The sequence below is a fragment of the Natator depressus genome, chromosome 20, assembly GCF_965152275.1.
Source record: "Natator depressus isolate rNatDep1 chromosome 20, rNatDep2.hap1, whole genome shotgun sequence".
NCBI classification, from domain to species: Eukaryota; Metazoa; Chordata; order Testudines; family Cheloniidae; genus Natator; species Natator depressus.
This window is the reverse complement of record NC_134253.1, coordinates 12303623-12329007: the sequence shown is the minus strand read 5'-3', so window position 1 is coordinate 12329007 and position 25385 is coordinate 12303623. Positions and strand designations below refer to the sequence as shown.

The 25385-nt window shown below is 37.8% G+C and overlaps 2 protein-coding genes and 1 long non-coding RNA gene across 3 annotated transcripts in view; all 3 read right to left on the bottom strand.

Annotated features, from left to right (window-relative positions):
- The window catches only part of LOC141975390 (uncharacterized), a 96282-nt gene that overhangs the window by 68697 nt on the left and 2200 nt on the right, over window positions 1–25385 (bottom strand). The gene's annotated exons all lie outside the window — the stretch shown is intronic.
- HOXC8 (homeobox C8) lies at window positions 5107–10712 on the bottom strand. Its single transcript, XM_074935716.1, has 2 exons — window positions 8436–10712; window positions 5107–6627 (listed from the first exon to the last, which is right to left on the bottom strand). Exons 1-2 carry the CDS (start codon window positions 8869–8871, stop codon window positions 6335–6337), a joined length of 729 nt encoding a protein of 242 aa, XP_074791817.1. The 5' UTR covers window positions 8872–10712; the 3' UTR covers window positions 5107–6334.
- On the bottom strand, window positions 13981–18728 carry HOXC9 (homeobox C9). The gene is made up of 2 exons (XM_074935305.1): window positions 17332–18728; window positions 13981–15648 (listed from the first exon to the last, which is right to left on the bottom strand). The coding sequence occupies exons 1-2, from the start codon at window positions 17867–17869 to the stop codon at window positions 15404–15406; spliced, it is 783 nt and encodes a 260-aa protein (XP_074791406.1). The 5' UTR covers window positions 17870–18728; the 3' UTR covers window positions 13981–15403.

The window sequence follows — 25385 nt, the reverse complement described above, 5'->3', positions numbered from 1 at the left end:
GTTAAAGGGAGGACTACTGTGAAAGAGTCATAAGAGAAACCACAATAAAAAGTTCACGTTCATGGATGGAGTCCACATGACTTCCTGTGGCCAATCCAACTTGTGATTCAGTCGTAAACTTTTATTGCTTAGCTGTAAATTTTCTGCAAACAACCAGGAATGCGTTGCATTTTTGTGACGAGTGCAAATGCTCTCGTCTGTCGCCATGTTTATACAATTCTTTTTTTAATATTAGTAATTTTTTCTCCTCTCTTCACCCCTCCTCCCATTTAAAGCAAGCAAATTAATACTGGGTATATATAAATACATATAAGACATACATATATATACACACACGCGCGCGTCCGTACTAGATTTTAATTTCTTAGCATTAGTGCCTGTCTTAATGTGAAGCCTTTTTTGTTTGACCAGGGAGATATGGCCTTCACAATATAATGGTTTTTATTTTTATTATGGTTAATTAATTGGGCTACTTAGAGAGATCAACATGGAGGAAGGATGGACTTTAAAGAGGCAGGAAGAAAAGGGGGTGAACTGGAAGGTTTAAAAATAATAACATTATAAAACCGTGTTAATTTTCAGGAAGTAGGGAAAGCTAAATAACACTATTGTGTCCGCAAGCTCCTCGAGCTAACCTAATTAAACCGTGTAGTAACATCTCTCGGCAACACAATATTCTTAGGAAAGGGTGTGTCCACTTTCACTAGCAAGCTCAACACAAATTTGCGATCCTCAACCCTCCTTTGGTTTTCTAAATTATAATTTTGCTCTTTGGCTTGAGCCAATCTCCATATCCTGTCCTGGGATATTAAGATTTGGAGTGAAGTTCTCCAAATAATAGTCAAAACTTGAGCAGCTGATGCGGTATTTACCCATAAACTCCCACATTTTTACCCTAAATGTTGGTGTGATTTTTTTAAATTAACAGCGTCGGATCCAATTTTACTGTTTCATGGAGGGATTTTTTTTTAAATCACTCTGTGACTGGAAATCTCAGCTAATACTAGTTCTCAAGGAAACATCTCAGAGTCTGGTCCTTTCGCTGAATCATGCGACAGGACGGGCAGGAATTATATAGCAGGCGATATTATGTTTCTTTGAGTTTTTAGTTGGGGCCTGTGCAAACACTTGAAAATATTGATTTGGAGTCAGAGAGATTTTTTTTTTGGTCGGGTACAGGCCTGCTTTGATCCTGTGGAGACGTCCACAAGTCTGCAAATAGACAACCGCAAAGACCAGATCTGCTAGTTTAGATTAAATGCTACACTTTCTCCCCTCTCTCCCCTTGTTGAAACATTTTACAATCCCAACTCTTAGCTTCAGGGCCAGGCATGGCAGAAAGCTTTGGGAGGAAAAATACACTTTGTCGCAATAACTGAACTCAGTCATTTGTCAGGCATTTTCATACCATGCTCCCCTATTTCCAGAGTTCAATTCTGCAGGTACTTCTGGTTTGCTTGCTTTTTTCGGGGGTGGGGTGGGGGCTAAGTGTGTCTGTCTGTCTGTCTGTCTATCCGAACAACACAAAGGTTGTAATACAACCGGATGGAAGGGAAATTACTTTATTCACTTTACAAACCACCAATAAATTTTATAACAGGTAGTTAAAAGTTACGAGGGGGAAGCAACCACCACAACAGCTCAAAGAACACAATGGACTCCTCATTTTCCAACGAGTAAACCAGAGAATAGAATCCATATAGTGAACAGGAAATTTTAGCCCTGCAAGTCAGAGGTAACCTGTCCGACACGTTTTTCCCCGCACTTGAAACATTAGGGCCCATGACTTCAGTATTTAATTCTCATTCCCTTTATCCAACAGCCTTGTCTAGGAAAATAGCCTGTCGCTTCTTTCCTTGAATTAAATATTCGAGAAATAATTTTCCCTCCCCACCCCTTTGGAAAAGGTAACAAGAGGATCAAATCTAGGAAGGGGGAGGGGAATATAACAGCTAGAAAATGTGGAAGGATTCATTTCTTTCCAAGTTTTGTTTTTCAAACTTTCCGTGTTCATCCTCGTCTTTTTCAGCCCATCCTCCAGCCTATCTGCATGCAGTGCAAAAAATAAAAATAAAATAAAATAAAATAAATGCCCGAGAAATTCGTTGCCTCTAAAATATAATCTGTGCCCATTTCGAGTATAAAATCTAAACGAATTTTTTAGCCTAATGGCTGCAATGTCGTGTAGCTGCTGCTATGATTAGAATAATAAATTAAGGCAAAATGAGCAATATGCTCAAACTCAGTTTTTTAAGGAATTACATTTTTCACAAATCACAAATGGAGATCCGAAGGAAATTTGATTGGCTAATAAAAAGCGTGAAATAGGATATTTCTCACTTCAGGCGGGTAGATGAGACTAATTTCAGTAATACTGAAGCAATGATCGTTTCTGAATAAGCCACTTTGTGAACGGCGTATCTTCTTTCAAATTACTTTACCCCATAAAATCCTCTTTTCTCTTTTTCTCTTGAAATGGTGGAGTGATTACAAAAATAACCGGATGTCAACTGAAGATGCGACTTTGTTGTGTTGACTAGACAGCATAAACATCCACCCCAAAAGTTACTGCTTCACTTGTGGTTTCAATAATTTAACTCCTAACCGTTTGAGAGATGAGTGTCGCTATGTGGTATTCGTTCATATAAAACTACCTAGAGATGTGGATTTAAATATGATGGATAGACTGCGCATTCAACTTTTTAAAAAATTTTGAACAGAACACTTTGATAAGTTATCTTTCTTCTTTGAACCTCTCTAAGAAGAGTATGGGTTCGACAAGACCTTAAACAAAACAAAACAAAAAAAGTTCAGTAATAGCGCAAGCTGCTGTCTGCAAAGGCTCCTTAACATTGCTGTGGAAGGTGTGAAGAGCATAGATCCATTTTATTGAAGCAAGAGGAAGAAAACTTCGGTGTTGTAAATGGCAGATGAATAACCCTGAAGATTATACCTCTGCTAAGATAAACCAGCCTATTCTATGCCTAATAAAACAGTTTACCTTAAGTGTCTACATTCGAAATGGAAAACTCTACGGTGATCCTTATTATTTTTAGCCCTTTCGTGGAGAAAATGAGTGCATGAGCATATATGTCCACTCTAGAATGTGCAATAACATAGAAGTGTGTGTGTGCTTGTGTATAATTCTAGAATTCGGGAGTGGAGGAGAGTATACTTAGAATTCGATAGATAGATAGATAGATAGATAGATAGATAGATATTCCTATCCCCCCCATCTGCACTAGAATTCTACATAGACACATTCTTATTGCATATGCACATACATTTTGTGCTTGTATTTTGAACATGAATAATAGGCACACATACAATCTGCATTAGAATTCTAGAATGAGACATACACACATCCATGTTCCATATGCATAGGCATTGTTTGTGTTTGTGTTTTGAACGTGAATACATGCACGACATACAAGCTTCACTAGGTTTCTAGAATGAAACATACACACATTCATATTCCATATACATATGCATTGTGTGTGTGTTTGAGCATTTGTATATGCACACACATATAAACGGTACTAGAAATCTAGAATTACACTTATACACCGTCATCTTGCATATGCACTTGCATTATGTGTGTGGGGGTGTGGGAATTGTGGGGTTGTGGGGTTGTATGGATATACATATCAGTATCGATTTAATATGTTATAAACTAGTTCTTCCTTGTTGTATACTCTTCCTGAGCAGTATCCAACATTTTCAATTATTTGAGGCATTTAAATCCTTTAAGCTTGGTGTTTTGGGTTAAGAATGTCCCAACCCCAGTCTCTTCTCCAGACATAGTTCAGGGCATCAGGATGTATCTTAGGAATCTTGTGCTTTCTTATCTATACTTTCATTGTAAACAACCCGCCACTTTTATATCCACTACTCCTATATGATGTAGTCCATTTATCAACAGAAAAGAAAAAAATAAATATTTACAAGATCAGCATATATGGTTTAACAAAATGACGGTGGGGGGCATATTTATAATATTCCTATTTTACAAAGGGAAGAACTGAAGCCATCACATTCAGGTTTTATTGGAAGAGATTCAGTGTCGTGTCACTTAGAGATCTTCAGGTGCAAGAGCGATAACTGGGATTTATGTATTGATTCATAAAAAGAATTTCTGATTTTGTATCTGAAAAAAGCTATTCATTGCTTTCATGACAGTTTTCTTGGTAAGATGCTTATGAGAGTTTCACTTAGTTAACTATATTCTCATATAGTCCAAGTATGGCTTGTGAATATCTCTACAACGTAGTTAAGGCACTTTTTAATGTATACATAATCTCTTTCCAATCTCTCAATCGCTTTATAACGATCGCTTGCAAGTAGCAAATTGCACATACATATGACATGAGAAATTCTGAATCTTCTGGGTTACTGTAACCTCATTTTGAGCAAAGAAAGAAAGAGTGACGGGTTTGCTGCACTTTAGAGCTATGGAAGACCAGAATGTTACACGTTTGAGACCTCTCAGTAGAAGTTCCCAGGTGAGGAAAGTAAAATAAAGATATTTACATTTAATACATTGCTCTCTCTCTCCCCCCTCCCTCTGTCTCTGCCCCCCCCCCCCAAATCCACCCCAAGGAAGGTGGACATGCGTAGGCATGTTTCATACCAAGAGAAGAATTTTAACAATGAATATTTCTGGAAGCTTGCAATTTGAAAATGGAGTTTTAAAAAAACACTAAGACTACATATCAGTAAACAATACTGCATTGGTAATGATAATACCAGGTTTTATTTGCCCCCTGGCTTATTCACCATGTCTAATTACCCACATTTATTGTAGTTGTGCCAAGAGTCAGACATCCTGATTTCCTTGCAACTTAAAGATGGCTCTTGGTTTTGAACTATGCTAGCATGGCGACCAGTAACTTGAATCTATGAAATATTACTTGGGACTCATTGGCATCTCCTAACTGCGTGTGTGTGTGTGTGGATGAATGGTTTTAAATAAATGCATAACAATTTACGCAACTCAGACCTTTTAAAATCTTTTTTTAATTATTATTATTTATTTATTTACGTAATGTCTCACGTATACAATACAAATCCACGGTGTCCAGAAATTGGCTTCTGGCAGAAATTGCTACATTCAGAGTTTGAACACGCAGAACTATGCTTTTACATAAAACAAATGACTTTTTTTTTCGAGCATGTTGCATTAACAGATAAGTCAAGACAAATAGATAACTATACATTCAGTGCAATTTAGTTCTACACTACTTTATAAGCACAATAAAATAATACAATACTGTGCGTTCTCAACTAGGCAGTTTCAGTTGTTGGGAAATTTTTTTTCCAAGAAAATAAGCAGCAACAAATACAACAAAACCGCGTTACAAATACTTTGAAAGCATGACTCCTTCTATAGGTAGTGAAAAGTACATTACAAGTTTTATTTATTATTATCATTTTATTTTATGCTACTTAGTAGCTTGCATCAGGGCAAAACGCAGCTCGCTCGCTCTTTTCCTTTAATAAATTCTGACCAAGTAAAATTTAGGATATGTAAGCCCCTTGTTGATAATAGATTTGATTATTATTGCAGGTTTCCCTTTAGGTAGTATATTAAGAATTTCGAGTGCTCACACAGTGAAATGGTAAACAGTGCCTATATAAATCATGAAATGTTAGGCTCTTAGCCTTCATGTTCTGGCCTACCGAGACATAGGCGTATAGGTATTATCTACATACAGATATATTCATATATAGCTAATATGTGCGTGGTATCACCTATGGTCATCCTCCAATCTTCCAATTCAGACAGGCAGCTAAAAGTTAAATGATAACTGGGTATTAGCACTGAAGATACGTAGATATATAGATATTTTTAAAAAGCTAAGACTAGCAGAAAGCAATATCATACTTCCCCTTGGGTCATGAATGGGGAAAACCAAGGTAGAGAAGAAATACTATTCAAACCTATTAAAACGAATACATAAGATGCATACATTTATATATCTATCTATATATCTTTATCTAGACAGATAGAAGTGGGAGTAGGGGAGAATCTACTGTTTGGAGATGTGGCATTTGCTTCAATGATTGTTTTGTGTTGTTTTTCCCCCCTCCTGTTGTTGAAGTAAAGCCAACTATATATTTATGAAACCAAAAATGCCGCTATATATATATATATATATATATATAGAAAAAAGTAGGGGAAGTTGTTCTATGACAATAAAAAAGGCTAGAACTCTTTGACAGGTAGTTACTGCTGTGTGAGGCTCTCCATTCTATACTCTATAAAAGCAAATGACCGTCGTAAACATCTCGATTTATCATCTGCCATAAAACGAGACTTCAAGGAGCTGAGAAATCAGTCCTTGCTTTCTTCTTTTTCCTCCTCTTCTTTTTCCTCTTCTTCATTCCCTTCTTCCTCGGTTTTCTCTTCGTCCCTGGCCCCCGGGAGCTTGTCTTTGTTGTTTTCTTTTTTCCATTTCATTCTCCTGTTTTGGAACCATATCTTCACTTGCCTCTCCGTCAGTCCCAGGGCGTGAGAGACCTCAATCCGCCGCTTCCGTGTCAAATAAGGGTTGAAGAGGAACTCTTTTTCTAGCTCCAGGGTCTGATACCGGCTGTAAGTCTGCCTGCCACTGCGCCTTCCGGGAGCTATAGAACACAAACAACATAACTTGTTAGATCTCTCCTTGTGCTTTTTTTTTTTTTAACTCCTTGCCTGATCTTTCCTAGAGACACTGGTGGTCTTCCCTTCTCTATGCCTGCAGCCTCTCGTGGTATTAAACCGAAATAAAACAAACTGTTTATTTTTCATAACAACAATAATAATAGTAGTAGTAACAATAATAAACCCTAACCATGCTCCCTCCCATCCCAGACCCTTCCTCTGCAAAATATCCACCTCTTGTTTCCCTTTGCAAAAGTAATTCATAAAATATATCCTCCCAGCTTCCTAATATTTGATGGATTTTAGCTGTGGTGTTAAATCAAATGAAACTAGCTATTTAATTTTTTTAACTATATTATTATTACTAATCCAACCTCTCCCAGCCCACTCCTCTTCTGCAAAATGTCTAACTGTGGTTTCCTTTTGCAAATGTAGCTCACTAAATATATGTTCACAGCTTCCTAATATTTTTGAGCCCTAAGGACCTGCATTTTTGTTGGATAAGTTACCTCTCCCTTGTGTGATTGTATTATCAATGTGTGTGTGTGTATACACATATAGAGATGAGTACATATGTATATGTATATACATACACAGGAAGTGTATTGAAAACAGCTACATAAATAGACATTTACAACAATAACAGAATAAGGGCTTATGTATCTGAATCTGACTCCTTACTCTCCCTTCTCCATAGTACTTACTCGGTGAGAAAAAATCATAGATTTGCTAAAATATCTTATAGCTCGAAATTATGACATGTGTTTACCTGTAAATCAAAGCTTTGATAAATAACGTTTTCTCACTTTATGTCTAATTTAAGCCTTTTCTGGGCCAAAGCCTATAAGCTTTTACAAGGCAAGTGGGTCTTCTTGGGGGCTGGGGGAAACTTTATTACTTAGATTGTCCTTTAAAATTAGCACTCGGTAGTCTAATCTTCATATGTTTTGAATTAACAAGTATTATATACAACCTGGAGGCTAGGGGAGAGAAACTTGTACTTTGAAGTATTTAGGATTCTGTGCAAATGAGGAATGGTTGCAGTTTACTTCATCAAACAAAGTTCTGTTAAGTCCATTTTCCTTTCTCCCTTTATCTTTTCCTGTCCAGGACAGTAGAATGTTCCCTCCACCCCACCCAGCTCTGAACTAAGTTCCCCTTTAAGTTTAACTTTTATTTAATTATATATAGAGATAGATAGATCTAGCTAGATATATAGATCTAGCTATATATTGATATAGAGAGAGTAATACTTTACATATATACATATATATGTGTAATGCTTTACACACACACACACACACACACACATATACATATATATATAAACATACGTATGTAAAGTATGAATAATTCCCTTATGCAAGTTCCTACCTTTTAGCCTAAGTCTCCAAGCGGTTAAGAAAGGCTATATGACATTTTAAAGAGCAGTGTATTATCAAGATGCAAATAACCTCGTGGGAGCTGTATCTTATTGCCTATCCTCAAGGCAAGCAATAAAAAACAAGTTTTACTTTATTGTGATTTAAAACCTTTGCACAGTATTATCACCTTGCTGTCTCTCTAGTAACTGCTGGCTTGTCTGATTTCAAAGGACTTCCTAGGAAGAAGAAATATTATTAAAAATTGCTCATTTCTTTCAGACTTTACAGCCATGCCTATCTTTTTTCATATATATATATATATATAGATATATAGATATATATAGATATATAGATATATAGATATATAGATATAAAGATATAAAATAAAGAAAAACAGTTAAAGGAGGAGAGTAAAAAAATGTCCTAACCGTGTGGTCTCATCCATGGGAACATGAGACTGGGAGACGAATTTTGATTTAAATGGCCTTGTCCCTCGCTAGAGTTACTGTTGGAAGACGATTTACAGTCAGGATATTGTACAACGGTCGCCTCTTGCTGGGCACCATAAAGCGACTGCCTTGGTAGAGCTTCATATCCATAGAATTTAGACGCGTCTCCGTGACACGCCAAGGCGCATGGGTTTTGCTGGTATCCAGAGTTAGAGATGCTGGAGGTTCCGTGGTGGAAAAACTCTTGGACATGGTGTGAAGGGTGTTGGAAGCTGGGAGCGGTAGCGCCCGGACCATAAACCAGAGCATGGCTCCTGCTTACACTTTGTGGAAATCTGCAGTCGTAGTAAGTTGGTTCCAGCGATTCACCGCCTTTGTACTTGGAAAAAAGAGGATTTACAAAGTAGGAACTCATGACTTTCGCATGAAAAAAAAAAGTCTTTAATTCTAAGAGATTAGTGCTAGGCTCTCCCTGGACTGTATAAAGTCCTGAGTTTTGTGGCTTTTTTTTTTTTTTTTTTTTTTTAATGAGCTCTCAAAGACGTTTCATAGTGCCTGAGTGTGTATACGGCTGCTTTATGCCTCTTAATGCTCTTGACTTCTCTTGTATCTGTCGGTAGGTAGAGCTCTCTCTCAGTTTGTCTGTAAGTTGCTCCTTCCCTTTAACACCATAGGCAAATTCCTCAAAATCCCGATGGTGTGGCGCTTTCACACGCGATTTGTACTCATCACTCTTCCACACCAAGACAGGCTAGAAAGAAAATGACAAGGATTTGGGGGGTCTTGAAGGGGGTGAAGGGTACGTGGAAAAACCAGCCTTCAGAAGGGAAGGGGGAAAAACATATCTAATGAATGAAGGAGGGTTATGAAAGGTGCGCATTAATATCCTTAGGTGATTTTTTGCAAGCGAGCCTCTTCACTTATCTCAGCAAATACATGCGCCAGCGAGGTCAATTTAGGTAACCTCAACAGGTAAAAGAAACGCCAGCCAGACCAATTCGGTGTCAATAGAAATATTATTTTCGTGGCGATATTTTGATGGGGTTTAAAGACAAACAGGAAACCAACTGAGTGTTGGTTACGCATTTACAGTGAGGTTTTCGTCTCTTCTCTTCTGACTCTACGCCTGTGGGGTTATGAGTCGGCAGCCTATTCAGCTCGTGGCATCCCTTCTTCCGATTTTTGTTGTTGTTGTTTGTTGTTGTTGTTGAAAAATCGAAATGGAACAAACAAACAAACACAACAAAAAGAGAAGCTGCCCCTATAGGAGACAATTGGTTTGATTGGTTGGTTATTGTTGTCCTATTTTAAAAATAAATAAATAAATGAATGAAGAGTCTGGGATTTTTTTTTTCTCCTCTTCCTTTTGGACCAACCATTGAAAACCCAGCGCTGAAAATAACAGGAAAGCATCATTTCAAGGAAATAAAGTAAACAATGCATTTAAGAAAGCTACTTTTGAAGAAAGAGAGGGAAAATGGGACAAAGTATGAACTCTCTTTTGTATGGGTATCTCTGCGTGTGTATCTGTGTGTCTGTGTGTGGTTAGGGTTGCCTTTAAAAATCGACATGTTTCTAAATCACAGACAGTTGTTTCCATGTTTTAATTTTACAGATGCTGCTAAAGCACCTATTTCCCCCTCTAGTTTCTCTTCACTGTGAATGACCATTCATTGAAACCTTTCACTTGAGACACTTCATTTTATGACAGCATTAAGGAACTCAGACCATTAAATATAGCATAAGCCAGCGGTCTTCCTCTTAAAATTTTGAGGGGAAAAAGGGCTGCAAATTAATCTTTCCTGTGCTGTTCTGCAGCTTTTTAAAAGTGAAAAAAAATCAAAGTCACATCTATAAATTACGGAGTGATATTAACTGTCAGCGTTTTCCCTTCAAATATTTCCAGCGATTGCTTCAAATTTTCCCCCATGTTCTTTCTGAAAATGCAAGTTAATTAATTTCAGAAAAGACCTAAGAAATGCCAACTGTTCTGAAGTGTGGAAGAGTGAAATACATTTTAACCCAAACTTAGGAAGATATTTCCAGGGTTCCAATTCTTCATTTTAGTGGCATGAACTAGTTAAAATATCTGGCGAGACTGTCATTGAGGTGTGTTCTTTTTTTTAAGTAGACATCTTTTCAGGAGGGAGAAAACAAAACAACCCTTTCCCATGTCTATTAGGTGTCCCCAAATAAAACAAATGATTGTATTTTCTCTTTCAAAAGCTTCAGAAATTGGGATTTGTAGTGGTTTTTTTTTCCAATACACATACACACACACACATATATATATGGAGAGCAATTTTCCAACCATGTCTTAGGTTTTTACTGAAATGAAAAGATACGTGTACTGTGAGCAAATATTACTCACAAATTAAAAATAATTATAAACAGGGTAGAATTAGCATGTCGAATTTTACATGAGAAAATGTTATGTCTCATTAAACCCCTAAAAACAATTTAAAGGGGGAAATAAGCACCTGGGGATATAAACGCCTTAATTAGCAGCTGATAGTCAATGTGACCATTTTACAGGGATATGATCAACGTAATTCCTACTTTTAAATACCCAACAACTAAACAATCTGTACATGGCGGTGGATTTATATTTGATGACTGAGAATTCAGATAGTCTCTTCCTGAAATTAAATGATGTGACTGAAACATTAGCTACATTTTTAGCCGCATGTGCATTTGTGTGATACCTAAAGATACAGTAAATAATGCAGACTATTTATTGCGCCGTATGAGGTCTTAACAATAAATGTTTACCTTCAAGGTCCATGCAAAAAGCACTCTCATTAAATCAGTTATGTGCAACTCTCAGTGCTTCTTTAAAATATCTTGACATTTACGGTCCAGGGAAAGTGCTGTTCTTTGTCTACAGTTTTTTGTGTGTGGTGTGTGTGTGTGTGTGTGTGTGTGTGTGTGTGTGCCTCCACGCTTCGGAATGTAGCTTTATAAATTTGTCTGTATTGTAGGATTCTATCTATTTTTTACTGTATTTGTCATGGGTGTGAGTTATTTTTAATGTTCTGATCTTACTGCCAAAAAAATGTTACGGCTTCATTTTTTTTTTTTTCTTTTCAGAAACATATTCTTGAAAAGGTGTAACTTGTGTTGGCTCTAATAAAGAAAAAGACTTCAACAAAACAGCTTTCTCCGCAAGCATTTTATATATTTACTGGTTGCTGCTGTACTGAGGGGCTCTGTGTCTCATCAGATATAATTAACCGATTTTTTTTTTAAAAAAATCTATTTATTGAAAGACTATTTTACCTAAGACTCAGAGCAGTGCTACCATCTTGACAGTTTCTAATGTGTTTACTTTTCCGATACACATTATATGCTAATTTACAAGTCATAGGTGAGGGAATTTATACATATTTGTTTTGATTTGTTTTTCTTACAACCTTTTAGAGGCCTAAAGGTGTAATAGGATGCGTTGTAACTTTAATGGGCCAAAAGACTTCTAATATTGAACAACAGCGCCATCTTGCGTTTTCTTTACTCGAGAGAGAGAGAGAGATCCCCTCTGTCAAAAAGGGAAAGGAGCGGTTTCTTCAAGCATCTAAATCAGACTAAATCTAAAAGAAAGCCAAAGAAAACTGTATGATTTACTAAACTGTGAAGTGGCTATGAGTATTCTGAGCTTATCAGGAGGCATTTTATAACCAATAATTACACGAGTTACTGATTTGCCAGAGAGCTTGATATGACGCCTTAGAAATAAAATGAGATAGTGATTGTTTCTTCATAGACAAGAAGGCAGTACTTTTGCACAGATTATTTCTGTTTCTTCTTTTTCTGCTAAGGAACGCATAAAAAAGCACGACGTGTGTACATACTGACAAACAAACGCAACAGCGTACCATCTCTCCTTCAACCTTCAGTGCTTTTATCAGTTTTAATTTAGGGTGGTATTTTTCCCCCCTGAGCCAAGGGGGTCTGTTGTTTGTAGTCTGTAGACAAAACATTCCAATAATCCGGTTTCAAAGAGAAAAGCACCCACCTTATTTAAACCATAAAACAATTAAACCCAGACGTCTAGCCAGTTCTGTGGTCCTGTTTTGTTCAATTCTATTCAGCACACATAACAGTGAGACAAACAGAGTTGTAAAACTGGCTTTTTTTTTCCCTGCGGAAATGTACCTATGGACAGCTTTCACAGCTGTAGTATCCTGTCTTTTTTGTGTGCTTTACAAAAGGGCCATTTTTAAACGAAGCAGGAAAATATATACACAGAGATGCAAACCATATGCCCAAGGAAGATCCTCCATTTGAGTATTATTGTTACATTCATGACCAGCAATACTCACCGCAAGGTTCTGAAAATGTGCATCCCTCTCTCTCTCTCTCTCTCTCTCTCTCTCTCTTTCTCTCTCTCTCTCTCTCTTTTGAAAGTCACGTTGCATCTTTTCTTTTTCTTATCGAAAGATTAAGGCTCTCCAATTGCAGATCATTTCAATGCCTGCTCAGTTATTATTCCCCACTATCAACCAGCAGCCAAATGACACTTAAAATTATGGGGCAACTCTGCAGTTAAGAGCCTTGCACATGAACTGTAACTGCAGCAGGATTTAAAACAAAACAGCCCATCACCAACAAAAGAAAACCCTCGACGGAGACAAAAGGGGCCATATCCCTTCGTGCCCATAAGCTCCAATGGGACTTGTGCGGGAGTAAAGACTGCAGGATGGGCTGGGGGAGGGTAAGCGACCTATGGTCTCTTAGAAAATGAGATCTGGTTGAATGGGGGGGTTCAGACCTGAGACGCATGGATCATTTCTTTTCAACGTTAATAAAAGCGTTTCATTACATAGCCACCAGAGAGGGGGGCCCGAAGCTAATTGAAAAGTCCCATCCAAAGTGAGAACTTTTCGAATAAAAGGGGTGAACTTTCTCCATTGCAGATATGAGGTGGCCAATCCATTTTGAAATCCGAACAGTGTTTTTGCTGTTGTGGTTGTTTTTTAATGGAGTTCACGCGGACGGATTTAGAAGGGGAGAAGAAAGAGAAAAATACACGAAATGACAGGACTATTCTGGGTTGGGTTGGATTCAGTTTTGGTTGTTGTTGTTGGTTTTTTGTTTTGTTTTGTTTTTGCCCATTATTCTTGGCCCTGCTAAAATGCTTTTTAACCTGCACATTTCAGTGGGCTCCTTAAGACGTTTCAAACATAAAAAGCAGGGGACTTAGGCTCTGAATGAACTGAGCTTTGAGCTTCCTCTGGTGCCAGGATGATGCTCAGACTGACCCATACCATACCACCTTAAAAAAAAGAAAAGAAAAAAACCCACGATGCCATAAAAGAGAGAGTACAAATCAGTAAAGGGGGGAGAAACCTCAAAACGTTAAGAAAGAAATATTAAAGGGCAATATTTTATAAAGATCAGTGGGTAATGACTTCCAGGTTTTTTATTTCGGAGAAGGCTGAGAAGCCAAGGCGACAAGCATGTCCTACTACCTCGCTCTGATTTTGATTAGAAAGATTAGAACCCTGCTCTCCTCATTTCATTAAAGAAAGGCACCTTATAACAAGTTTTGATGATTAAGCATCCGTCGCTGATCATTTTTATACTTTCTCTCCGCCTCTTGTCTCTCACTGAGCAGCCTCTGAGCACCCATCAATTTATACCTCAAGCTAAAAATGCATTGTGACAGCCTGTTCTCGCCCATCTGGGCCACTTAAAATGGTCACAAACCACGACAACAACAGAAACTTCCTACCCATTTTAGACTGGTGGAATTGGTCTCTACCTACCACAGCAGACAATCCAGACCTCTGTACAGAAAGAAAGGGAGGCGGGAGGGTGAGAAAAAAAACAAACCTATTTCATTGAGACGGAAAATTTCTCTCCCCACACACATTTTCTTGTTTTCTTTTTTCTTGCTTTTTTTTAAACATTCCTCCCCAATCGATTATATTTTACTTTGCAACGTAACGTCCTCTGAGGTGCAAGGAGCTGAAGAAACCTACAAGTCTTGGCATCCCATTGATAATGCAGAGCAGTTGCTATATAGGCGGATGTCAGACAGAGGAATGTTGCCGCAAGCGCCCTTTCCCAGCATACATATTTAATCTTTTACATATACTTCGATTGCCTGGTCATAAATTACTACAATTAATTATCCAAACCTAAAAATTTATGGCACGTATAACCCTTACCTAAACGCATTTTATGATTATACTATTAAATACAAAATGTTGTGAGCGGAAACAGCGTCCTTTCTTTCCACCCATCTTCATTTGCTTCCTGTAATAAGGTATATTTCAAATTCCATTTCAACAGACTGCGATTTTATCAGTGCTAAATTCACTGGTGCAAGGAGGGTGTCTCCTTTAAGAATCCCAACACAGCTTTGAATACCATTGCAAAATAAACTCTGGCTGTTTCTCAAGTGGAGTTTAAATAAAAGACACCTGCATGATAAGGTTTTGTTTTTTTTTTCCTTCTTTTTTTGTAACGTTAAGTATATATTTACATAGAGCTGTTCTACTATAGCAAACATAGCAATATTACAGAACGGGTCTGAGACAGGAATAAAATACACAAATAAGTACACCAGACCAACACTATGACAGAACACTTTTGAGCCTTTTTTTCTCATTTTCTTTTGTACAAAATATGCACTCACAAAGTCATGAAATTAAAAAAATAAAACACTGGATAAGTTTAACTTACGAAATAAAATACTAAAAAAAAAATTAAAAAAAATTCAAGTACTTTTCTGTTTTGTTTTCCCGAAAAGGACAAAAAAAAATCATTTTATTTTAGTTGCATTTTATAAAAGCATGGTGCTCCCAAACGCTTGGCTGTGTTTAACTAAATCTAAACACTGATCAGCACATTCAAAGTCAGAAACATTTCGAACCAAAGAAACAGCTTTCCCTTCCTCCCTCCCCTCTCCTCCTTTCTCTTGCATTGATTTGACTTTGCCAACTTTACTGCTGTTCTTTATCGGTTTTTTCTTTATTCATTTTCTTCATTTTCATTCTCCTGTTCTGAAACCAGATTTTGACTTGGCGTTCAGTGAGATTAAGAACTCTGGCTACTTCGTACCTCCGGTCCCGTGTGAGGTACATATTGAATAAAAACTCTTTTTCCAGTTCCAGGGTCTGATACTTTGTATAAGGACATCTTTTCTTCCTTGTGGAACGTGCGTGAATCCAATTTGCGACGGGATTGCCTGGGAAAGAAGTTTTTTTTAAAAAAAAAAATCATTAATTTCAACAGCTGGCTTTCCCTCTCCTCACACCCAGATTATTATTTTTCCAAAATAAACGTGTTTAATTAGGAAATTAGCAGGTAAATATTTTAAAGTAACCCTCAGAAGGCATTAATGTGTTTATTTTTGGAAGGGGGCCATTTCCTTTCCTTTTACTATTGCTCTCAGATAAAAGTTTCAGTAAATAAAACCGTAGCAATGGGTTTAAAATAATAATCATCCCCTAGCAGGAGTAATCTAAGAACATAGTCATAAAAAGTAAAAATTCCCACCATTTTATAGGCCCATAAACTCTCTTTACAACCTCTGCTCTCCAATACATTCTCTATAACCATACTAGTCCTAGAATGACTAGCTTATTTTTTTTTAATATCTGGAGGATGCCACAGAATAAATCCATTGTCTCCAAAAATACAGTCTTCAAGCCTAAAAGACCTTTCTCTTTGCTGCCCCATCATCCCTACTTTGTTAGAACGAAAAAATTACACTGTTTTATCTTTAGAATCATCTCCTTGATCCAACTGTAGGCGTTTTATAGAGCCATCTACCAGCAAAGGAGAATGTTTTCCCTGATCCTACTACTTGTTTTATCACAGATCTACTTTATATAGTCATATATGGATACTTATCCCTATGTATGCATACATATAGTGATACATATGGGGATACACCGACACCCACAGACTCACCATTTATAATTTATAAATCACCATTTCATCAGATTGTTAGGCCAGAAGTCTTAATAAACACATGGCATGCGTGTGTGTGTGTGTGTGTGTGTGTGTGTATGTGCGCATGTTTGTGTGTACAGGCATACACACTCACACAGACACAACTGGACGTTTATTCTAGTTCCACCAGATTTGAAATCACACTTTATTTTGCTCTCTGTGCATTGCCTCTATGCACACACTATACTGTCAGAAGCAATTGTCTGCATTTCAGAGACATATGGTCATTCTGAGATGAACATTTTAGAGTGGAAAAGACCGGTTACATCTGTAATGGTGCAAGGGGCTAATCAGATCCCCCACAGTGCTCAAGTTTTTTGCACTAAAGAAGATGGGCTTTTTTTCAAGTGTTCAGTCCAATATCCTGCCTAAAGCTGCTTTTCGCCTTTATCACCCCATAGATTCTTTCTGCCTTTACCTCCCATAATCCACACTCCTTAACACTTTTCTCAGGGCAACCACCTTTCCTTTTATTCCCACATGTTGGGAGTATTTTATGAATAATTACATAGGTGGGTATTTTTAAAGACACGTATATACCTCTCTCTGTTTATTCCTGGGTGTTTTTCTCCCCTACCCCCACACCCAAATCACTGAATCAACTCTCAGCTAGAAGGGACTCTTCTTGACTGAAAGGGGAAATATCTGAGAGGCAGGAGCTTTGGTGGGGAGGCTGGGTTATGAATATTTGACCAAAGAAACAAATAGATTCCCCCCCACACTCTCTTTTTTAAATAAAATGAAAATGAAACTACTTTGTCCTGAGATTAGACTAGGGGGATTTTTAAACCCGGGTCTTCCTGTATATCTGGAGTTTTAGGACAGGGCCCTCTAAGGTAATTTCATTTTATTGAGTACTGTACTAGAGGCTGTAATGCCTCCCCGGTTGTAAACAAGAATGACTTCAACTTACTAGGGTCTAATTCGTTCTTTTCTTCTTTGTGTTTGCTCGAAGCGACTGCCTCCGATTCCGGAGAGGGTATAGTCTGCGGAGTTCGGTCTCTGAGATCACCCGGGGATCCGTACATGTAATCCGGATAACTACGCCCGTCCACCGGGCCACATTCCGCCCTTCGGCCGGGGAAAGCGTCCGGCTTGAGCCCGTAATGCCTGCTGCTGGGTGGGAAGCCAGGGAAGGACACCGCGCCTGAGATGGGTTCCAACCAAGTGCGCATATACCTGGTGTCAGCCCCAATGTGAGGCTGGTGGGTATACGGATGGTAAACCACAGAAGACTGAGAATGCACGGGAGCCCATGAAGTAGTAAAAACGGCCGGTTTAGGGGCAAAACTGCAGGATGGAAAATCGGCACAGTCCGGTACTAATCCTGAAGGTCTAGCTGCTGCAGGGTGAGAGCCAGTGGCTGGGAACCTTGATGCCAAGAGCTCTTCATTTTCATGACTTATCAAGGAATCTACATAATAGTTGCTTATGGGACCAGAAGCCGACATGTTCCCCCCTCTTTTACATTCATAAGATTATTGTATGAACTGTATGTGTACTTTTTATCTTCTCATAGAACAATCAGGGCAGGTAATTATTTTTTCAGCCTTTCCCAGTTTGCTATTGGCTCTCAGATCTCACGTGATTGTATTTACCCAAAAATACAGTGTGGATCAATCCGCAGGTCTTTTTTTTTTTTTTTTTTTTTTTTAATAGAGACTATGCGACCTGGCTTTTCATAAAACTCTTGAAATAATGCAGACATTAGAAGCAATGCCTCTTGCATTTCATTAGCCAGAGGTGGCTATGTCTGGCATAAAAAGCTGCCCTGCTAGTGAGCCTATAAGGTATGTGTGTAAGGTATCCCAGGCACTATTTCTTGACGTAATTTGTCTCTGTCTGTCCTTTCCTTCTGCAGCTTGTATTCCATAGTGGATACATTAAATTGAATATCAGTAAAAAGGGACTGGTTCAAAGTGTAATAGAGGTATGCTTCCCATCATACTTCAGTATCACCCAAGGAAGGATCTGATTTTAGGCTCTTTTAGCATAAAAATAAATGGACTTTTTGTCATCTGTTACAGGGAAGTACAGTCGTCAAGCCTGCTTTAGGGCAAGAAATCTGTTGGTCACATCATGCATATCTATTTTTTAATAACTGTCTCGTGGAGTGGAAAGGATAAGCTTGTAAAACATGAGTGGGAAATAATAACACCACCACCACCCCCCTCCCCAAAAAAGACAGCTTTTGCAGACCCTCTCTGAATTATTCGGCTAGTAGCCATGGATGTTTTTATGTCCTTCAATAAAATTTTTACGAGGATCATTTGATTGTTCATAAATGTGTCTTTCATTAAATAAAACTGGAGAAGTGAGTTTCAGCTATAAGGCGTAGCTGGGAAAGGGGAAACCTTCTGAATATTTACAGCAAGCAACAATGTACACTTGACACTGATTAGTATTATTATTTTAATGTAAGGAAACTTTTTTTTTTGCCAAATCGATTGAAATAGCTTGGGTTCTGATTTTTGTTTTTAATTCTTAACATTCGGGCTGAATTTTGAAAGAAATAACCTTCCCTTCGTAGAGAAAGGCAGGTAGGTAAATAGATCACGCCCATTGGATTCTGGAAGAATGGAGTTAGTGGATTTCTCTGGAAGAGGAGGAAAAGAATAACCTACACAGAATAACCTATCTTAAAAAAATGTGGATTATCTCGTGCTGTGAAGGGCAATTCATAACTTCGAATTTCATAGTAACTGGAGTAGGATGAAGGTGAATGCTCAAAATTGTGCAAGAACAAGAAAAGTGGAGGCTCAGAAGGTTATGGTGGTTTCTCGCAGAGCGAGACAGATAGACAAGGAGAGATAGAGAAAGAGAGAAAGACAGGGGCATATGCCCGTTAGTGATGCAGTATGCACCAGTGACATACATTATGGACAGTGTATGTAAGTCCCCTGAACACACATGACATGAATGCTTTCCCCCCCCCCCAGTATGTAACATAGGAAATTCGAGCATGAAGAAAAAGCAGATGGCTACAGATACGTGCCTAAATATGCATTAATATGTGATGTTGCTAAAAAAGCCCCCAGCCCCTAGAAACTTACAGCCCATGTTTCAGCTGAGAAAAGAGTAAGACTGCACCTTAATTCCAAAGTTCTTAATAAATATGCACGAGTCTGTCCTAGTTTCTGTTAGAAATGTATTTAATTCTATCAAGGGACTACTTTAAATAGAAATTGATGTCTGTGTGTGTATGAAAATCCAAATTCGGACAGAGCCTGTGAAATCTGAAGTCATCATCTCGTTCTCTCTCAGAATTTATTCTCATTCCGTTTTAGATCCTATGTTTTATGTGAGTCCTTAAAGGGAAATATTCCTACAGGAGTATAATGTCCCCTTTGGCCTCTATTGAGTTCAATTTATTTGTCAATCAAAAGTCTCTAGTGACGGTTGTTTTTCTGTTCATGAGGGGAAAATTATACTCATCATTCTTTCTCTATTTCCATTTTTGTTAAATACTCACTATAGAAGATTGCTAAGATGCTGTGATGTAAAAACGTGGAGGTGTAAAGGAATCTTGTCTTTGGTACATGGATGAATTATTGTAAATGGAGCCTTACAAAAGAATGGTTGTCTTTGGACATATATGCAGAAAGTGGCGGGGGGGCTTTATATACAGAGGAACAGATAGAGAAGAACAGTGAGTGCAAAGGAGGACTGGTGAAAAAAATTATAGGGAAAAATGACAAAATATACAAGATATGAAATACATAAAGAGCAAGGATTATAAAAACACAGGGTTTAAATAAGTAAAACCAGTTCTTGTAACCTTAACACAAGCAGACAAGGTCACTAATTTAGTTGTGAATGGTGCATTTTTGATGTTACACAAAGGAAAACATTGCTGGCCAAGATTTCTTTTATTTACGCGGAAACTTTCATTAAATAGAATTGTTTACTCTCAATAGGGCTGCAAAGGGTTTTTTTTTTTTTAATAATCATAACGTTTGCAATACCAGCCTATTTCATCCAAGGAGCAGCATGCTTTGAGAAATTACCCAGTTCAAACAAGAGAGAGGCAGCTCATCTTAAAGTAAAATAAAAACAGGGCTTAGCATAATATTATCAGAACATTTAGCTGTGTAATTGCATAACAAAACTCTGAGTCTGCAGGGAAGTAAAATAATGTTCATTTATGTTTCTGTCTCCATCAAACCTTCTACGTGGATAAGCGTAAGGTTTCATGAATAAAGTCGAGTAGCAATGCAGGGCAAATAAATACATATTTTGAAATATACTTATTTTAGGGAGTAGTCTTTCCAACCGGAGGTGAACGTTAGAATTAAAATCTGGTTTGCTACACAATCAATACCAGCAAGGTTATCTTGCAACATTTGTGAACGGTCTAGCTAGACTCTGAGCAGATATGATCCTGTTTCCATAAAGATCTCGCTACTTGTTTAATGGAAGATTACCTCTACTGAAATGATGCTGAACGATCATTTCTCATGTAGGCTAATATCTCTTCCTCCTCCACTCCCCATTATTCTGAAAGCAAAAACTTCTTTGCATTTAACAAAACCAACACATCACTGCAAAATATAAACAATATCAAATAGGGGGGGATTTGTAACTGTGACGTTAAAAGAGCAAACGCCATTGTTTATTTTGTTGATCACCGTCTTGACACATTTAGTTTTGACACCTCTTGGAGCGAAATTATTTCCAGTGACTTTGGTCGTGTGTCTCTCTGTGTGTGTGTGTGAATCAGATAAGCTTGTGCAGTTTTCAGAAATCCATTCTTTCTCTGTTTTGATTGCACATAACTGCAGACCCTTATTCCCTCAGTTTTGTAGTTTCGCTTTGATAATCTTTCTCTGATTTCAAGGAGATGCAAAAAAAGCCTAGTGCCGTGTCTTTTCAGCTCTGTGATACTGCGATTAAAAAAAAAACAGAAACAAAAACAAAAACTTTACAAACTAGCGGTATCAAAGGCTAGTTTGGAGTCCCACAGCAATTGGAAGTAAATAAATAAATAAATAAATAAATCCCACCACCTCCTTGTGGCAATTCAAGGCCTGAAGAACACTAGGCAGCTCTCCACACAGGGGCTCCCGTGCAGCTGTACGGATTTGCACCCTGAAGCTGTGTGGAAGATGAAAGCAGTGCTCTTTATAAACAGCAATAGCAACTCTCTGTGGCTACCAGAGGAAGACATTCAAGAAGGGGTTTGATCGACAAACTCCAGTGAGGGTCTTGGGATTAGCAGACAACACTCTACCCTTGACAGGCAGACAAACAGCGACTCCAAAAACGCATTCCCCGCTTCCACTTGGTTCAATTAACACTGTCAAGTTCGTATTAATAATCTACTTTTCCCTGCGCGCGCGCGCGCGCGCGCACACACACACACACACACACCCTGCATCGAAGCAATCTGAAGCCGTGCTGTGTTATCTCTTCATAAACAAAACGAAACTAACCATACAGACAGCACAAATTTACACACCAGCAGTGACTATCGCTTTGATTTTAATCCCTAAGCAGAATAAAGTTCATCCCCCACCCCGCATCTCTTTCTCTTGTTATGTTTTTTCCTTGTCCTTCGTTCCTTTCGCCTCTCCTCTGCCTCCCCAATTTTTTTCTTTCTTTCTTTTGTTCTTTTACACCCTCCCCCTTTCTCTTATGAAAAAAAAAAGTATACAATGGGTTGGATTGCATGAATGTAGAGCAGACTGTCTGAAGTCAGTAGAAAATATCTCCTGATCTCCTACATGTCTTTTATTTTTCATGTTTACCTTTTTAAAGCCAGTCAATGAAAAGGAAAGGCCAATTTCAGCAAACTATTACTGGTGGATCCCATAGCAATGCAGCTGGCTGTTGTTTTGTTTTCCAGATTTCTTTAGCTACTTTCATATCATATTTCTTCGGGGTTTTTTAAGATGTTGGACAGAAAGGATTTTCAAAACAATATATTACTGATGAGACTTGCCGAAAGGTACCTTTATATGGACATAATATTTAAATTGAACCCAAAATGAAGGGAGGAAAGGGGAACAGGTAAATAAAATGAACATTCAGATTAGAAATTACTCTAGAGGAGTTTTTACCTGTGTAAGTGCTCCTGCTCACCCACACACACCACTTTGTTGCTAAGAATTTTGTTAGAAGTTATGACTTTGGATTCCAGACTCCTTAGTGTCAGAAGGTGGGGATAATAGACAATAAATTCCGACGTGCAATTAAAGCCCAGGACAATTTATTTAACTGTGTTATGGTGTCCTTCCAAAATTTCAGGTTTCCACTAGACGAATCCCATTAAAAACATTCACAGATGGAAGCTTGTCCAGAGCAATGGGGGGGGGGGGGATATTTAAATTACACTAAGTGCTAATCTCCAAGGCATATTAGGTTATCTTGGTTTGGGGTGTGATATGAAGTACAGGTCAACAAAAGGGGAGGGGGAAACATTTCAGAAAGAAGTAAATTAAAAGAACAGCAGGAAAACAAGCCTGAACCCAAAGAGTAAAACTGTATACTGCCTGAAGAAACATATTTCTATACGTCTCCCTCTACATTTATTATGTTTCTGTCAGACACCCTGTAATTAGCATAAATAACTATAGTTCCAAGCGGCAACTTTTGTCTGCAAATTCTATGGTTTAGGCGGCACAGTTGCACTCCAGCTAGACTGAAGGAAAATCCAAGGTGTTACGATGACAATCATGCACACAAACCGGACAATAACTTCACTCTATTTATTAAAAAGGGGGTGTTTCAGCTGAAGGCGATGGCTTGCATCTGAACATAAACCACAGGAGCTCTGGGCCTTGTTTAATTATACCTGCCTTGACCATACCAACCTACCTCTTAACCTGTCTTGGTCTACAACAGAGTGAACTTTCTTTAAAAATAAATCAAACACCACATATTCCCCACCACCACCACTACCCTGCTCACACACTCACACTTGATTTGATTCTGTTAATCATTTGTAAAGATCATCTGCACATCCCAAGAGCTGATTAAATAACATGGTGACTGTGTGAGAATCCAAGACACCTAGCATAACAGCCTTCAACAGAGGGATTTGGTAGTATTTAGAAAATTCTAGACAGCCGCTCCAGTTGATTTTTCATACATACCACAGGCACGTATCTTAGGGAAAGCTAAGCTTTCAATGCAATTTCCCAAGCTCAGGCGAGGCAAACGGCTAACTGAAACAAGGAGGGATTAAAATATATATATCTGCACTTCTTGAATTGCAGCAAAATGGAGGAGCCTATAACCAAACCCTAGCCTCCCTGTTACGAATTTACAAGCTCCTACTAACTTCTAAATATATTTTCCTTCTCCAGGCGGTATTTTCTTAAAGCACAACAAAATCACCAGAAGCAGCAAAGAATAAAATACATAGGAACCCGTAGAGACACAGACAAAGCCTTCAGTTCTAAAATTACACCTGCTGGGGAAAGAGCATTATATAAACACAGGCAAGAAAAATGATAGTATCGAGCATATAGTAATATTGCTAATATTTTACCCTGATAACAACAGCATCAGAAAGTGTGTGCATGTCTAGCAACAAAGCAAACAAAATTATATGACGTGAGATGAACGCGAACAGCGTGGTGTCTTTTTGACTACCCATGTTTTTTACATAAAAAAAGGAAAATTTACACAAAATTGTTAAAGCCAATAAATTCCCAACCTCGTGCCTTCTGATCTAATATCATAATTAAAAAAAACAGTAGGGGAGGTTTTAACTTTTATTGCATTTCTGGAGTTGTGTTGCTAAACGTTTATTAACTTCAGGCTTCTATCTCTCTACAGGGATGTAGTCTTTGGTATAAAATCAATCTTAATATCTACAGAATAGATATTTTTTCTTGTACATGCTGTTAGAAGAAAGGGATAAACATCTGCAAATTGTTAATACAGAAAAGGCGAAATGGTATATATATATATATAATGAATCCTTTAAATCATTCAATTATCACAGCACTAATGTCAAATAATTACACTTAAAACGAGCAATAATCAGCCTTTTCCCTGTTGAAATATTAATTTACAGTACCACGAAGGATATTTTTATTAGTTTGTTTTTTACGACTTGCATATTAAATTTTTCAAACCTGGTCCAACCTAGCTGTCCAACCCATAAGGATTGTGAAAATAGTCATTCTTCATGCAATACTGCTTTGAATCAAATCCAGAGCCATTATGCCCTTTCCACACTTAAAAATATCATATTTAATACCGCAGAAAAAGAAAAACGATACCTTTTAAAACTGTTGGCTTAGGACTATACATTTACTTGTTTGCACGTGCTTTTTTTGTCTGATCTGAGCTACCGTATCAAGATTAGATGTCTCTCCTAGGGTAGAAGGGACATTTCTATTTCTACAATCGAAATGTATTGCTTGCACAGAAAGATTGTTATGGAACTGTTAAGCATAAAGTTAGAGTAGGACACAAACACAGAAATGTAACAATACAAGAAAAATATGCCCTTTCTGTACCAAAAATCTGAACCCGGTTTAAGAAAAATAATGTACCCTGACATTTTGACCAGCCAAAAACAGCCATAGTGGTCTTATCATTATACTTTCCTCACCACAAAACAGCTCCCCCCCCCTATAATGTCAACACAACATGGACTCAGGAATTCTTTTATAATAACACAACACACAATATCTGAAGATTCACTTCTAATGTCTCAGCACCTTTTCTCTAATTATTTTTTCTCCTTTTTCTTCTCCTTATTTCTATCTGTCAGTGGTATTCTTGAGGGGGAAACACACACGCACAAATATACATATGGATTATTTGTGTGTAACCCTGGATGGGTTTGTTTTTTTTTTTCAGATAGGTGACTTGTAGATGTAACTTTCCAAACTTTTCCAATACGCTTTCTCTTTTGGGGAAAAATATCTTCTTTTACTTTGCCAAAGAAAGATGCTAATCATATAGCATAGCCCTCTCATTTTCTTAATCAACAGTTACTTAGCTTTTACA